Source organism: Rhinolophus sinicus, chromosome 15 (genome assembly GCF_057876585.1).
Source record: "Rhinolophus sinicus isolate RSI-liver-muscle chromosome 15, RSI-T2T, whole genome shotgun sequence".
NCBI lineage: Eukaryota > Metazoa > Chordata > Mammalia > Chiroptera > Rhinolophidae > Rhinolophus > Rhinolophus sinicus.
Genome location: NC_142515.1, coordinates 85,365,293 through 85,381,592, shown reverse-complemented (window position 1 = coordinate 85,381,592; position 16,300 = coordinate 85,365,293). Strand labels below are relative to the sequence as shown.

At 54.5% G+C, this 16,300-nt stretch overlaps 1 protein-coding gene and 1 long non-coding RNA gene across 3 annotated transcripts; one reads left to right on the top strand and one right to left on the bottom strand.

Moving 5' to 3' along the window:
• Positions 1 to 4,418: 4,418 nt before the first annotated feature.
• On the bottom strand, positions 4,419 to 15,130 carry LOC141572699 (uncharacterized). The gene is made up of 2 exons (XR_016019014.1): positions 14,997 to 15,130; positions 4,419 to 5,516 (listed from the first exon to the last, which is right to left on the bottom strand). It is a non-coding gene; the product is annotated as an uncharacterized LOC141572699 (long non-coding RNA).
• Positions 9,533 to 16,293, top strand: SYDE1 (synapse defective Rho GTPase activating protein 1). Of its 2 annotated transcripts, XM_019736902.3 has the most exons (8): positions 9,533 to 9,701; positions 11,223 to 11,564; positions 11,682 to 12,326; positions 12,492 to 12,706; positions 13,301 to 13,427; positions 13,639 to 13,799; positions 14,372 to 14,597; positions 14,956 to 16,293. In XM_019736902.3, the coding sequence occupies exons 1-8, from the start codon at positions 9,614 to 9,616 to the stop codon at positions 15,354 to 15,356; spliced, it is 2,205 nt and encodes a 734-aa protein (XP_019592461.3). In that variant the 5' UTR covers positions 9,533 to 9,613; the 3' UTR covers positions 15,357 to 16,293. The 2 variants fall into 2 exon arrangements, with proteins under 2 accessions (XP_019592461.3, XP_088648539.1); XM_088792413.1 differs by lacking the exon at positions 9,533 to 9,701 and having other exon boundaries at positions 11,045 to 11,564.
• Positions 16,294 to 16,300: the final 7 nt, after the last annotated feature.

Below are 16,300 nucleotides of genomic sequence, written 5' to 3'. Positions count from 1 at the left end.
AAGTCCAGGAAGTCTGGCCATGCCCAGAAGCACTGGTGGTGCCCTGAGAAACCCTGGCTGTGTCCGGGAAGACAGGTGGTACCCTAAGAAGTCCAGGAAGTCTGGCCGTGCCCAGAAGCACTGGTGGTGCCCTGAGAAACCCTGGCTGTGCCCAGAGAGCCTGGCTATGTCCAGGATATTGCATTCACCCCCAGGCTCCTCGCACAGGTCCCCTCGCGGAAGACGCTTGTCGCGTAGATTGTGAGGCGAGAGCCTGTAGGGGTGGAGTGTGGGGGCAGAGCCCCAGAAAGTAGTTTCCAGGCTCTCGGCCTCACATAGACAGGTGCTGGCTCAGGTAGTAAATGGCCATCAACTGCGATTGCATGGCCATCAGCTGTGGCTAGTTGGCCGTCAGCTGTAACCAGTGAGCCATTGGCCACTAATATAACTGCTGTGGCTACGCTAGCAGAGAGAGGAGAAGGAAAGGAGAGAAAGAATGGGGGCTAGCAAGAAGATGGCGGCTGGGCTGGCAAGTGTGGATGGCGGTTTGCGGACAGTGTGAATCCAGCCTCCATTGAGAGTATAGTGCCGCCAGAGAGAATATAGTGGTATGACTCCCCTACCTATGGCTCCGTGGGTGTTCCTTTTTGGCCTCACCATATCCTGCGTTCTTGTGTGGGGAGTGGGAGCAGAGACCCCGCAGGACGCCCTGCACGACAAATGGCGCAGCGAGCAGGGTCCCCCGCATGACAAAGATCTTTACAGAAGTGATAAAGTTAAAATGAGATCACTAGGGTAGGTCCTGATCGCAGATGACCAGTGTCCTTATAAGAAGGGAGAATTTGGACCCAGACACACAGCCAGGGAGAATGCTGTCATGCGGGAGACCCTGCTCGCTGCGCCATTTGTCGTGCAGGGCGTCCTGCGGGGTCTCTGCTCCCACTCCCCATACAAGAACGCAGGATATGGTGAGGCCAAAAAGGAACACCCATGGAGCCATAGTTGGGGGAGTCATACCACTATATTCTCTCTGGCGGCACTATACTCTCACTGGAGGCTGGATCCACACTGTCTGCAAACCGCCATCCACGCTTGCCAGCCTAGCCCCCATTCTTCTTCCTCTTCTCCTTTCTCTCCTCCGTAGCCGCAGCAGTTATATTGGCGGCTAATTGGCTAACTGGCTACAGCTGACGGCCAATCAGCCACAGCTGACGGCCATCTACTACCCGAGCCAGCACTCCTCCACGTGAGGCCGAGAGCCTGTAAACTACTTTCTGGGGCTCTGCCCCCACAATGCCATGTGACGATGAAAGCAGAGATCAGGGTGATGTTTCTACAAGCCAAGAAAAGACAGTGATTGCCATCAAACCACCAGAAGCCAGGGGAGGGGCAAAGAACAGATTCTCCCTTAGAGCCCCCAGAAGGAAGCAACCCTGCTGACAACTTTGATCTCGGACTTTTGGCCTACAGGACCAAGAAAGGATAAATTTCTGGCATGTAAGCCACCCAGGTTTGTTATGCAGCCCAAGCAAACACATACAGCTAGTGCAGTAAAGGCTGGCATTGTTCAATAGTCATGCCCAAGTATATCCTCTCAAGTCCATGACTTACCATGTCTTCTAGTTCAGGAAGCATGGGCTGCAGCTGGAGAAAAAGATGAAGGATTTAAATTCATGGGTTCATTTTCTGGGTCTCACTGTGATGGCAGTGACACCGACAGCTGAGATTCTTGTGTGCCCGGCACAGGGCTAAACCCTTTATATGCATTATTAAATTATTAAATTTTCAACAACAACCCTATAAGGTGAGTAAAATTACTTCTTATTTTACAGATAAGGAAACTGAGCCTTGAAAAGAGAGGCTGCTAATAAGTGGTAGGCAGGGTTCATACAGAGGACCCATCCCAGAGCCCCAAGTCTTAATGACTACAATGCGGGGTCTCAGCTCCGACTCCCCGCTCAAGAACACAGGACATGGTGAGGCCAAAGAGGAACACCCACGGAGCCATAGGTAGGGGAGTCATACCATTATAGTCTCGATGGCGGCTGGTCGAGACACAAAAGCAAACTCCACCAGTACCACAACGAGGGGTCTTCCTGCACCCCAGTCTTGCTGGCAGCCAGGCAAAACACAGGAAGTAGGCTCAACACGATCTGTAATGTAATCCGCTTCCTAACTGCACTTGCTAGCCGAAACCGGCTGGCCGCTTCTCTGCTAGCCAACCAACCCCCTACAGTAGACACGGCAGTTATATTAGTGGCTAATGGTTAACTGGTTACAGCTGATGGCCAACGAGTCACAGCTGACGGCCATCTACTACCCAAGCCAGCACCTTTCCACGTAAGGTCGAGAGCCTGGAAACTGCTCTCCTGGCTCTGTCCCCACAATGATGCACAACATTGTCGAGAATTCAGTGCCCAGACCAGGAGGCTGCAAACTAAGGCCGATGAGCCAAATCCAGCCCTCAGCTTGTTTTTATACAGCCTGCAATGTAAGAATGGCTTTTATATTTTTAAATAGTTGGGAAAAATTAAAAGATTATCCCATGACAGGTTAAAATTATATAAAATTTTAATTTTAGCATCCATAAATAAAGTTTTATGGGAACATGCTCATTCATTTATGTATCATCTTGACTGTTTTCAAGCCACAGGACAGAGTTGAGAAGTCTCAACAGAGACCCTATGGCACGTAAAGTCTGAAATATTTACCATCTGGCCCTTTACTGAGTTTGTTGATCCATTTTCTATAGAAAAAGTAAAGCCTGATACTCTCGTAGGTCCATGAATCAGAAACATCAACATTATGGGCAGTTTGCTAGAAATGACGGCTCACGCTGTCCCACACCACTGAATCATAATTTTAACAACAACCCAGGGGATTATATGGGCCTTCAAGTTTGAGGTTCACAGGGATAGATAGGCGATGAGGACTGGGGGGAGGCTGTAGAGATTTGGGACCCGAATGGGCCTTCGGTTCAGAGATAAAGGAAAACCGGAACTGTGTCGTTTCTCCAGCCCCTGCTATGGACGTGGTCCTGGAGTCCTGTTCATGCCGAACGCTTTGCAAGAATTGCAGCTACAGTTCGAGGAAGTGGCCACCAGGTGGCGATAGTGCCACTTCACAAATTGGATCTAGAGCTCTTTTACAGAAACATTTATCCTGGCTGCGAACTGGCCCAGTTCTACCCACCTCAGGTGTAATCGGCCCCTGGAAGGGAACAGCATATGCAAAGTTCCCATGGTGGGACAGAGCCTGGGTTGTTCAGAGAAACAGCCCACAATGAGAGGAGGGGTGCTGGGGGCTGCGGAGGGCGGGGGGAGGGGGGGGCAGCCCTGGCCACTGGGCTTGGTCCACAGGCAGAAGGCACCATGATAAGGGTTAATTTAAGCAAGGCCTGGTGAGGGCCTGTGCTTCAGAATGAACCTGCGGATGAGCCATACCATGGATTAGGGGTCAGCAAACGTCATGTAAATGTTCAGAGAATAAATATCAGTTTTATGCGTCATGCAGTCTCTGCCCCAATGGCACAGCTCTGCTGTTACCAAGTGGAAACTGTCACTGTCTCACTGTCTGTACATTGTCTATGTATAGACAATACATCAAAGGGTGAGGTGGCTGAGCACCCATGAAACTAGACGTTGACACTTGAATTTCACATCATTCTACATGTTACGAAATATAGTATTTTTTTAACTGTTGCATTGAAAAATGTACTGAAGTCATCTCAATGATTCAGGAAGATCCCCAACTAGTATCTGCCCTTCCATGTGCCCCTCTCTCCCAAACTGTTGACAAAATATAGCATGCAGCTTTTTTTTAAGAAAGTAAAAAGTATTGCAGAAGTGGTTTTTCTGAAGATGGTGCCACAGACCTTTGCATATCCTACTCCCTCTGCCCCACTCCCACCCAGGGTTAATGCCTCCTTACCTTTGAGATTTCAATGCAAACCCCACTTCCTCAGGGAAGCCTCTCCTCACTCCGCCCTTGCCCCAGCTACGTCAGGTACCTTAATGTGCTCATTATCCCCTCATTCTCATCATATCAGTGATTTCATGTTCATTTGTGTGATTCTTTGATGAATGTCTATTTCACCCACTTGACTGTAAGCTGAGAGCTGGTGACGGAGTCTGTGTTCCCCTGTTTATCTTGCCCAACTTCCTGCCTCCAACTTAGTAAAACAGCCATTCAAGATAGATTTGTTGAGTGAGTAAATGAATGAATGAATGAATGAACAGATGAATGAATGAATGAGGAGGCAGTGTGACGGCCTGGTGAGGTAACTGAGATAGCCTGGGTTGGAATAGAGATGTCTAAGAGTCAACGTTAAGTTGCTGTGGTACGTGATGTAACTTCCCTCCACTCCCCCTACCTTCAGTAAAGCCTGTCGCACACCACGAGCCTTGGTGAAATCAAGGGCAGAAACAGGAACAGTGAGCTCACAGTAGAACTATTTATTTAATTCAGTAATAACAGGCGACCATGAGAAAACAATCACATAGAAAGTCTCCAAAATCTCAACGAGGGTGTTGGAGGGGGTTTGAGCCAACTTATCTAGATTGAAGCAGATTAACCCTGGCCAGTGTTAGAATACAACAACACTTCTTTCTCTCCTTGCAGGATTTCATTGGGTAATTCAAAGAAGTTTTGTAGATTCAGACACTGAGGTTCAGAGAGGGAAAATGACTGTCCCAAGTCCATGCGCTGGATCGGGGGGGGATTCCTATCTAGCCTAGTGTGACCCCAAAGCCTGACCCTTCCTCCCACCATCATGATGCTGAACGGCCTTTCAGGTAGGTGACTTGCCCAAGGTCATGCTACAGCTTTGAACAGCTCAAGTCCTGTTCCACGTGGGACTCTGGGGTACAAAAGGTGGATCAGCTGGTGGGAGTGACCAGAAAGCCTTTTCCAGCGAGGCATGGGGAAGGAAGGACTCAGTAAGGCTTCAGCCCAAGATCCCGGAAGGGGAGCTCCTACTCCCAAATATATATTTGCAAGGGATTTGGAGAGTCACTTCCATCTCTATGAACCTGTATAGTGGGAGGTCCCCAAGACCACCATCAGTTCAAGAATGCACTAGAAGGACTCACAGAACTCAGCAAAGTTGTTATACTCATGCTTTATTACAGAGAAAAGACACAGATTACAATTAACAAAGGTAAAAGGCACATGGGGAGGGGTCTGGGAGATAGCAGGACAAGCTTCCAGCACCCCCTCCCTGTGGAGTAGCGTGGACAGAGCGTAATTCCCCCAGCAATGATGTGTGACAACATACATGGTGTACTGCCAACCAGGGAAGCTCACTTGAGCCTTAGTGCCCAGGGTTCCCATTGGGGGTTGGCCACTGTATTAGTTTCCTAGGGCAGCCATAACAAAACACCACAGACTGGGTGGCTTAAACAACAGTAATTAGTTTGCTCACAATTCTGGAGGCTGGAAGTCTGATCAAAGTGTCAGCAGGGTTGGTTCCTTCGGAGGCCTTTCTCCTTGGCTTGCAGATGGCCATCTTCTCCCTGTCTCTTCACACCATCTTCCCTCTGCGCACAAATGTCTGTGTCCTAATCTCCTCTTTTTATAAGGACACCAGTCACATTGGATTCAGGCCCACCCTAAACACCTCATTTTGAAGCAGTCACCTGTTTGAAGACCCTATCTCCAAATACAGTCACATTCTGAGGTCCTGGGAGGTTAGGACTTCAACATAGGAATTTGGGGGAGGGGACACAATTCAGCCCGTTACAGCCACGTAGCTGACCACCCATGTGGCTCACCTTAGTCACACAGTCTCTGACCCCTCCAGAGAACAAACTGACACAGTGTGCTTCAAGCCCCCACTATAAATCATACTGTTCACTTAACTCCCTGGCATGGCCCCCAGGTATACAAAAAGATTCCAAGGGTTTAGAAGCTATCTCCCATGGGCCAAACACCAGGCCTTTCTTTGAAATGGTCAAGAGAGCCCAGAGCCCCAGGAGGGAGGAGAGAGGAAGGAGAAGCTAAGGAATGACCTGGGGTATCTGCCTGGCCCTGCCCACCCCAGGCTACTTGTTGCCACCTGACCAGCCACCCCTCTTCAGGCTGCCTTCCCTTCCTCTGGGTCCGCCAGCATCTATGAAGCCCTGGTGGCCACACGAGCACCCCCCAGGCCCTCAAGCTTGCCACTAGGGCAGCTCTTGGCATGGTTGCAGGTGACCAGTTGCTGAATGTGTCCTAGAGCCTGTGCAGGAGCCTGGCCAGCAGGAGAGCCTAGCAAGCCTACAGCTGATAAAAGGAGGATACTGCAATGGTGGCTGGGAGCCACGCTGCGCCTCAGGTTCAGCTCCACAGCTGCCTGGCTGGGCTTTTCCAAGGGCCATTGGGAAGCTCTAGCCAAGATATGCTGCCCCGCTGACTGCTGCCCAAGTGACACCATGCCTCATCTCAGGAAGCTGCCTCGTGGTGACCCAACCACCCTCTCTCCCTCCAGCTCTTCAGTGCTGCCCTGGTGGACATCTCTGGGCAGCCACCTCTTCCCTAGTTCCTCTGAGGACTGACTCCTAACCAGGGAGGTCTGCATAGGCCTCGGCACTCACCTCCTCACCCTGGAAGATGCCAGGTGCAGGTGAGGTGCAGGTGAAGCTCAGGTGCAAGAACTGGAAACGACAACAGGGAGTGGAAACTGGGGGCCTGCTCCCCATAACCTTCTCAACCTTCCATTCCCCAGGAACTAGGACCCTGGGAGGTGGCGGCCAAGGAACTTAGCCCACAGACACATGCCCCACCCCCATCATCCCCACCCCCATGAACTTGAGAACAGAGGGAGTTAAGTCCGCTTTTTGACTGGATGAGGAACCAAGGCCTAGAGAGAATGTCTGCATTTAGGGTCCTCCAGAAGATGATATAAGATAAAGATTCAAGTACAAGTGGTTTATTTGGAAAATGGACCAGAAAATGCTGGAAGGGAGATGGAGAAGTGAGACAGGGAAGGGTAGGAAGTTGGTAAAGAGTGCACTGATAAGTTTCCACTGTGGGCAGCTGGAGCTCAACCCCATAGGGACTTCTGGGGGTCAGTGTGGAACCTAAGTCATTCCACACAAGGGGTGAGGGACTGGGGTACTTATCCACCAAATCCCATTGTCTGTCACAGAGGTGCAGAGCTGTGTTCAAACCTGCATTTCTTCTCTCAACAAATCCCCATATATACTGGGGGTTGATTTATCCATCCGGCACCATAAGCACAGCACATCCGCTCTGCAGCTAGTGAGAATATTTGGGGAAAAGAAAACACATACATGTGCGTGCTCCACAATCCAAATAGCAACTACCAAAATCCAGATGAATAACAGTATAAACGTCACAAAGTGTGAAAGTTAGCATTCATAACCATTTCTGTATGTATAATTTGTAGAACATTTGTTCTCACTTATCAAGAATTTCTGATTGCTGAGAAAGAATCATAGCCAATTATAGATTATATGAGCTATTATATATAGTCAAATAAATGCAACAGAAAAAGTACAGAAACCCTGTCAAAAGGTTTACCAAAAAATAATGAATGTGGCATATGACTGCTTTGTAATCATTTAATGTTATATGGGTGGGACCAAGGGCTGCTCTCATCCCCATGTCAGCCTCTGGCTCCTCTGAGGTTCTGGGGTACCCCGATGGTAGCTGAGTCCTGCACCCCTGCCTTGGACTTGGGCAGAAGTGTTATTTTGACCCCCGACCTCTCTCCTCACTGTCAGCAGCTACCTCAAAGACAACTGGGCAGAGATCTGATGGGGTGCACCCCACTCTTCTCCAGCCTGACTTCTCCCAAACACATACATCCAAAGAAAAATGAACAGAGTCTATGAGATCTGTGGGACACTACCAAACATACCAACAAATGCATAATGGGAGTCCCAGAAAGAGAGAAGAGAAAGGGACAGAAAGAATAGTTGAAGAAATAATGGCCAAGAAACTTTCCAACATTGATGAAAGACATGAATCTACACATCCAAGAAGCTCAAGGACCTCCAAACAGGATGAACACAGAGATCTGCATTGAAACATTATAAGCAAACACACCTCTTCTGTCCAGGCTTGTTGGCCACGCCATCCTGTCTAGGACTCCTTCACCTGGCACCTCTCTAAACATTCAGCAGTGAACAAGACATTCAAGCATCTGGTGGAGGCCCAGTCTAGACAAGGAAGCAGATAAACTAGAACAGACTATTGGAGCTATTACGTTCAGGCTGTGGCAAGTCTTCAAAAAAATAAAATGCACTGATGTAATCATGACTGGGGGGAGGGCCTCCCAAGGAGGTGCCGCTGGAACTAAAGGATGAGAAAGAGGCAGCTTTAGAAGAACCAGGGCTTCTGAGGCAGAGGGAACTGTACGTGCAAAAGGCCTAGGGCAGGAACAGTTGATGTGAAGGAGAAACAAAGAGGAGGCTGAGGTGAGTGCTGGGTACAACAAAGGGGATGAAGCCAGAAGTCTTGTTAGAACTGGATTTTATTTGTGGGAATCTGGATTTTATTCTAGGTAGCGTGAGCAGTCAATAGATGGCTGTTCAACAGGAGTGTGCCCCGATTTGATTTCAGCTTGTTAACCACTCTAGGTGCTGCATAGAGAGTGGAATATAGAGGCGAGGTGGGTTAAATTTTCCAAGATGGCCACAATAATATCTTTCATCCCACATCCTCTTGCACAAGGTCACTTTGACACACCACCCACTGAGAGAGACAGGATTTATGTCCTCTCCCTTTGAATCTGGTGCCAGAAGTGACAGTTTGACACCTGAGGGTGGCTCAGGAAAGGATACAGCTTTGGCCTTGTTCATTTTTGGAGCCATGGGTGGCTATGTAAGAAGCCTGACTACCTGTTGGGAGGGGAGGTCTGCGTAGGTGCCCCAGTCCACAGTTCCTGCAGAGGCCCCAGCCCACAACTGGCATCAAATGCAAAACCTGTGAGTGCACATGCCTCCAGATGATTTGGGCCCCCCATCTGTTGATGCCTAAATCTTCTAAGTCTTTCCAACTGAGGAGCAGAGACAATCAACGTCGGCTCTGCCCTGCCCAAACTCCTCACCACAACATCTGTGAGCATCATGCAATGGAATGGCTGTTTTACACCATTGAGTTTTGGGATGGTTTGTTAGACAGCAGTAGTAACTGGAATTTGGGAGCGGGGGAGAATTGGGTGGAGGAGGGAGGCACTGGAGCGGCATCAGGTAGACTATGGAAGAGAGAGTGCCATCGAAAGGAGTAATGCCAAGGCTTGCCTGACCAGGTTAGAGCAATAGATGAGGAGAAGGGATAGGTGCAGGATGCGTTTTGGAGGTAAAGCCAAGATAACTTGCGATCACTAAGGGAGAAGGGGAAAGAGGAAGGACGAGGAACCCAGGCTGCGCCTCCATATAAGAGCTGGAGCCCAGGAAGGCAGCCCAGAGCCCCCCATGCTTTCCCTCCCCTCCCGGCCCGGGCGACTACATCTCCCAGCATCACTCGCTCTGGCCGCGGGAAGGGGAAAAAAAAAAGTTTGGGCCAAGCATTCCCGGAATGCGCTTCCTGGTGGCGCGGGGCGCGGGGCGGGCGGGGCAGCCCGGGCGGGGCGGGAGAGGGGCGGCGCGGCCGGACCCGGGCTCGCACTCGGCCCGGCCGGGGCCCCAGCATGGCCGAGCCGCTGCTCAGGAAAACCTTCTCCCGCCTGCGGGGCCGGGAGAAACTTCCCCGGAAAAAGTCGGACGCGAAGGAGCGCGGTGAGCCGGGCAAGGGGCGGAGGAGGGGGCGCCGAGCCCCGCCCAGCCTGGGAGGGGGTCCCAGGGCCCCAAGGAGGGCAGGCTGGGGGGACAGGAGGAGCCCCGCGGAGCCTCCTGCGGACTGGGGTGGAGGGCTGGGGACAGGCAGGGGTCCTGGAAGTAAAGGGCTGGGGGGAGAGGGGCGCGGACCGTTATGTGCGCCTGGCCCAGGATGCCAGCGCTGCGAGCTCCTTGGGAGGCCCGGGAGGGGGCCTCGTCCCTGACAGGAAATGGGGCCGAGACGGAGTGCCTGGAGAGTGGAGGGAGGAGGACCTGGAGACCGGGACACTGGGGCCCAATCGGGCCAGGCAGGGGGCACCCTGCGCCCTGGATACCGGGATAGGAGATGGGGGCACACTCTGCAGGAGGGAGATGCTGGGCTATCAATCACAGGAGGCACCGCGCATCCCCCTCCCACCTATTAACCAGTGACTGCAGCTGCATCCACCTTAGGCAGCCCCAGGAAACTGTCCCCTTGATGCAGATGGGGAAACTGAGGCACAGGGCAGTTGGGTAATTTGACCAGGACTAGTGACGTGACTTAAACAGTTCTTTGGACTGTGCTCCTAATAGAGACCCAGGAGAGAGAGTACTGGGGGGGAGTGGGGGGCGGTGGAAATCGGAGGTGACCAGAGGAGGGACTCTACAAGCAAGCAAGATGAAACCTTAAAGAACTGGGCGCTGCCTGGGACAGGAAATCCCAGTAAGGAAGGAGTTAAAGGAGGGATGCCAGATGACTTCTGGATCTGACCTCCCCCCACCAGCCCTTCCCAAAGATTCCCAGAGTAGAGAAATGGGACTGGGTGCCCACGCACAAACACACAGGAAACGGCCTGGGATGTCAGAGAAGGGAAAACAGAGCAAAGGGGAGGCGCCGAGGGACTGACCACGGGGGTCTGGTCTTGGGCTGTGAGGTGGCCCGCTCCAGGGTGGGGGCAGAGTTTGGAAGACAGGCAAGGGGGGCGGGGGTGACGTGCTGCAGGAAGGGAGAACCCTGTGCTCGCGGTCATGCCTGCTCCTGTCTTCTGAGCCAGCAAGCCAGCGTCCACTGTGTGCTCTGTTCTTGACCATGCCATGGGGACCTAGGGAGCACTCCCCATGCCGAGCCCCCTGAAGGCCCCTGGAGAGTGCATAGAATCCCCCCATGTCAAAGGACAACACTGAGGCTCAGAGATAGGAAGCAACTTGTCCCCAAGCCACCCGTGACAAGAGACAGGGAGGGATGCATACTAGAGTTAATGAGAGGAGTGGGGAATCAGAGCCAGGAACACAGCCCTGTCCTGGAGAAACCCCCACCAGCCCCAAGGCTGGAGGGACGGTAGGGCTTAGGGATATCAGGAACTAAGATGGGGTGGGCTCTAAGCTGGCAACCCATTGCATTCCAAACAAACGCCCCAGACCCTGCTAGGGAAAGGGCCTGGGCTGGGGCTGCTCTGGGGGGGAGGATCACGGGCTGGGTCTCACGCCCTCGCTCTCTGCCAGGCCTCCCAGCCCAGCACCCAGAGCCCAGTCCTCCAGAGCCAGAGCCCCAGGCCCCCGAAGGGTCCCAGGCTGAAACAGAGGGACCCCCCAGCCCTGAGGCATCTCGCAGTCCTGCGCGGGGGGCCTACCTGCAAAGCCTGGAGCCCAGCAGCCGAAGATGGTTGCTGGGTGGGGCCAAGCCACCAGAGGAGGCCACTTTGGGGCCTGGGGCACCTGGCAGCGGGGAGCCTGCTGGAGAGATCTGGTACAACCCCATCCCTGAGGAGGACCCCAGACCGCTGGCACTTCAGTCCCCAGGGCCACAGCCAGGCTCGGCGGAGTCAGAGGGCCCGGCCTCAGAAGGTGAGCACAGCCTCATCTACCCACCCACCCACTCCCACCCCAGCTCCCCAAGAGGACCAGGCCTCAGCCCCATCCCAAGCCCAAGTTTCTGAACCCTGAGTTCTGCTGTTCCCACAGGCATGGCCCCTGCCAGTCCCCCAACCAAAGCCTCACGCACCAAGTCCCCAGGCCCTGCCAGGCGCCTCTCCATGAAAATGAAGAAGCTGCCAGAGCTACGGCGCCGCCTGAGTCTGCGGGGCACCCGAGCTGGGCGAGAACGCGAGAGGGCTGCCCCCACCGGCTCTGTCATCAGCCGTTACCACCTGGACAGCAGCGTGGGGACCCCCGGGCGGGCAGCTGTGGCGGGGGGTACAAGGGACCCTCAGACCGGGTACCTCAGTGATGGTGACTCACCGGAACGCCCAGTGGGTCCCCCATCACCCACCACCTTCCGGCCCTATGAGGTGGGCCCATCGGCCCGGGCGCCCCCAGCTGCACTCTGGGGCCGCCTCAGCCTGCACCTGTATGGGCTGGGGGGACTGCGGTCAGCACCCGGAGCTACCCCTAGAGACCTCTGCTGCCTGCTGCAGGTGGATGGAGTGGCCCGGGCCCGCACAGGACCGCTGCGTGGGGGGCCCGACTTCCTACGGCTGGACCACACCTTCCACCTGGAACTCGAGGCTGCCCGGCTGTTGCGGGCCCTGGTGCTGGCATGGGACCCTGGTGTGCGGCGGCACAGGCCCTGCGCCCAGGGCACTGTGCTGCTGCCCACGGTTTTCCGAGGTAGGATGCATAGCCGTGGGGGAGGAGTGGTAGGGCACAGGATTCAGCCCTTCCCACAGAGTACCCAGGGCACTAAGCCCAGGGTGGGGCTGTGGCTTGGGGTAGGAAGCTAGGGCACAGGAGCCTGTGGGGCTAAACCCCACTCATGTCCTCTTGTGTCTTCAGGGTGCCAGGCCCAGCAGCTGGCTGTGCGCCTGGAGCCCCAGGGGCTGCTATATGCCAAGCTGACCCTGTCCGAGCAGCAGGAAGCACCAGACACAGCTGAACCCCGTGTCTTCGGGCTGCCCCTGCCGCTGCTAGTGGAGCGGGAACAGCCCCCCGGCCAGGTGCCCCTCATCATCCAGAAGTGTGTTGGGCAGATCGAGCGCCGAGGGCTGCGGGTGAGCCCCTTGTCCCACCCCAGTGGGCCCCCAGACCTCAGAGCCACTCCCCAGGACACCCAGTGTGCAGAGGCCAGGCCTTCCCCCCAACCCTGCCTGGGACCCTCCCAGCTCCAACCCCAGCCTAGACAAGGGCAGGAGGTGCCCAGCCTAGGACCTATGGGTCATCCACCCATTTAGTGACACAGGATCCCAGCCCTTCTGGAGTTCAGGGTCTGAGGAGGGGAAAGACATGATTCCAGTAGCTCACAAATGTAAAACTGTGTCTGGGATAAGAGTGAAGAAGCTAGAAGAGCTTAAAGCAGGACCTCACCTCCTGGCTGTGGTAGCCAGAGAAGGAATCCTGAGGAGGTAACAAATGAACTGAGTAGGAGTCAGGACACGTGATCCAAGCAGAGGGTTTACAGGGCCAGGTTGTCCAGATGGGGTCCCCATGACAGGTGTCAGAGCAGGAAGGCAGCCAGTGAGGCTACAGTGAACCCCCAACCTATCAGTCCAATCCCACTCTGGCACAGACCTCCAGTGCTCAGCCAATGGGCCCTGATTAGTCTGTGGCCCCAGCAAGAAGACATCCCGTCTCTGCTCCACCCCCAGGTAGTGGGGCTATACCGTCTGTGTGGCTCAGCAGCCGTGAAGAAAGAGCTTCGGGACGCCTTTGAGCGGGACAGTGCAGCTGTCTGCCTTTCTGAGGACCTGTACCCCGACATCAATGTCATCACTGGTCAGCAGCCCGTCCCTCCCCTGCCTGCTCCCCATTCAACCCTCACCTCCAAGCCGTCCCTGTGACCCCTCTGGGACCTGACCTTTTCTATCCGGCCTTGTTGTCACCTTCCTGCACCTGTCCTCCTCCTCTTCCCCCCCTCAGCCCCAGTTGATCCCTCCAGCCTCACAAGCCAGGGATGCCCTGACCAGAGGGGGTCCTGTGTCCACAGGCATCCTTAAGGATTATCTTCGGGAGTTGCCCACCCCACTCATCACCCAGCCCCTCTATCAAGTGGTGCTGGAGGCCATGGCCCGAGGGCCCCCAAGCAGGGCTCCCCTCAGCGCAGAGGGCACCCGTGAGCTCCTCAGCTGTCTACCGGATGTGGAGAGGGTGAGCTGGGCCCGCTAGAAATGGGTGGGACAGGGAATGGGCTGACATTAGTAGAACGTTTCACTCATGCCTGGGCTGGTGATAGCCATTAGCTTGTGGCATCATCAGACCTAAAGAGTGGGTGCTATTAGTATCCCCACTTCATAGATATGGAAACTGAGGCCCAAAGCAGCTGAGTTACGCAAGGTTGCACAGCCAGGATATGTCAAAAACTCAAACTGAACAAAGGTCAAACTACCACAAGGGAGGTTCCTGGCTCTGGGATCCTGGACAAGTCCCGACCCTCTCTGTGCTTCAATACCCTCATTTATAAAGCTGAATTAATACCAGCCCTACCTAACACACACAGGAGTGGGTTCACGTCCAAGCTTTGCCATTCCAAAGCTGTTGCCTTTCGTCTCCCCTCCAGCAAAATGGGATCATATTAATACCTAATTGTTAGGTCTTAGCTCAGTCATCTCCCAACTATGAGACCTTGAACCTCAGCTTCCCCATTCTAAGACGTTTTAGTCTCCCTCAGGTGCGACAGGGAACCGGATTTGGCCCTCTAATGCTCTCCCAACTCTCCTCAGGCCACGCTGACGCTCCTCCTAGACCATCTGCGCCTCGTCTCTTCCTTCCATGCCCACAACCGCATGACCGCGCAGAACCTGGCCGTATGCTTCGGTCCCGTGCTGCTGCCAGCACGCCAGGCCCCCACCAGGCACCGCATCCGCAGCTCTGGCCCGGGCCTTACCAACGCAGTGGACTTCAAGCGCCACATCGAAGTGCTGCACTACCTGCTGCAGGCTTGGCCAGGTGAGTCCGCCCCTGGCCCCCGCCGCCAATCCTGGCCAGGTCACTACAGGCGATGCTTTTTCGGGCGGCCAGAGTCTAGAATTTCAAGCAAGCCACGCCCTCTCATCTACCTAGTTGCCTCAGCAACCAGTTCAGATCCAGCCAATCCATGCTTGACGCGGTCAGAGGCCCTGCCTCTTGATATGCCAATCAGAGGGCCGGTTGCCTAAGCTACCAGCTCAGCCAATGAAATCGTGAGCCGGTCGCAGGCCTTGCCTTTCAACAAACTAGTCAGGCTGGCTACCCGAACCACCACTCAGAAACCTGGGTGCCGCCGCTGTGCGTGACGTCATCACAAGCCTTCCCTCTCCCTCTGCAGATCCCCACAGATCCCCAGAGGCTCCGGACCTCGCCCCCTACCTGCGGCCCAAACGACAGCCGCCGCTGCACTTGCCACTGGCGAGCCCAGAAGTCGTGACTCGGCCCCGTGGCCGGGGCGGTCCTGAGAGCCCTCCGAGCAACCGCTATGCCGGCGATTGGAGCGTTTGCGGAAGGGACTTCCTGCCCTGTGGGCGGGACTTCCTCTCCAGTCCAGACTACGACCACGTGACGGGCAGCGACAGCGAAGACGAGGACGAGGCAGGAGAGCAGAGGGGCGCTGCTGACTTCGAAGATGATTTCGAGGCGCCCTTCAACCCGCACCTGAACCTCAAAGACTTTGACGCCCTCATCCTGGACCTGGAGAGAGAACTCTCCAAGCAGATCAACGTGTGCCTCTGAGCCGGGTTGGACCCCGATTCCTAAGGGCCGGGCTCCTGGTTGCTAAGACGGTGTCCTGACTACCGAGAGGGACCACACATATCGCTCAGGCTTAGCTCCTGGTTGTTGAGGAGTTGCCTGGCAACCCGCCAGCCTCATACTGAGAATTATTTCTTGTTTCCAGTGCTAAATATTTGGGCACTGGTTTCCAAGGCCAGGGACGGGGGTTCTCGGGACCAGTCGTGTGGCCGTCTTTTGTGAGCACCAAGGGCTTCTCCCGCTTGCTGAGCTGGCCTCTCTTGCCTCCGCTAGGCCAGGGAAACACCTTTAGGTGTTACTGTGAGCATCACCCTGGGATAGTGAGACATCCCCCAGTCCTTTGCTGCTGCCAACCAAATCAGTATTAGCTTTGAGCACTGCACTCTGCTTCTCCCTTGGGCCGCCAGAGGACTATCAGGAGGTGCTGTTTGGGGCAGCGTAGGGGCAGCCGCTATGCGGGGCTCCGGCTGGATAGGGACAGCTTGGGGCTTATAGAAAAACATGGTTTCCCCTCTTCCAGGGAAAACCCCACATTTGCCTCAAACCAGCAATTGAAGATAGCAGTCCGGCCCTTCCCCTCCCCAATTCTTCCTCCCCATCCCTGAAGAAAATGAGCACTTACAAGACCTCCCTTTTGGAGGGGCCCCACCTGAAGTGTCAGGCGGGGGGCACTTTGGTACGGAACATATTTATTGCCTGTGTGTGTGAAGAGTGTGCATGGACACGTCTGGAGCGGGCATGTGGGGCTCTTTCAGGGACCATAGAGAGGGGAAAGGATTCACAATGCCAGGTACCCTGAAATCCCCAGTATTGGTGCCTCAGTGGGTCCCAGAGTTCCAGTGGGAGAGTAGGGTCCCCTCCTGTCTCCCCCACCTTTCCCTCATTTCCATCGTTGTGGACAATAAATCAATATGCACAGGTTCTGG

Bases quoted from the DNA above. Each gene is read 5' to 3' on its own strand.
- SYDE1 (XM_088792413.1), top strand. From the start codon at position 11,087: ATGGGGTGGGCTCTAAGCTGGCAACCCATTGCATTCCAAACAAACGCC. The intron at 11,565-11,681 runs GTGAGCACAGCC...CTGTTCCCACAG, and splicing joins AGAGGGCCCGGCCTCAGAAG to GCATGGCCCCTGCCAGTCCC. The intron at 13,800-14,371 runs GTGAGCTGGGCC...AACTCTCCTCAG, and splicing joins GTCTACCGGATGTGGAGAGG to GCCACGCTGACGCTCCTCCT.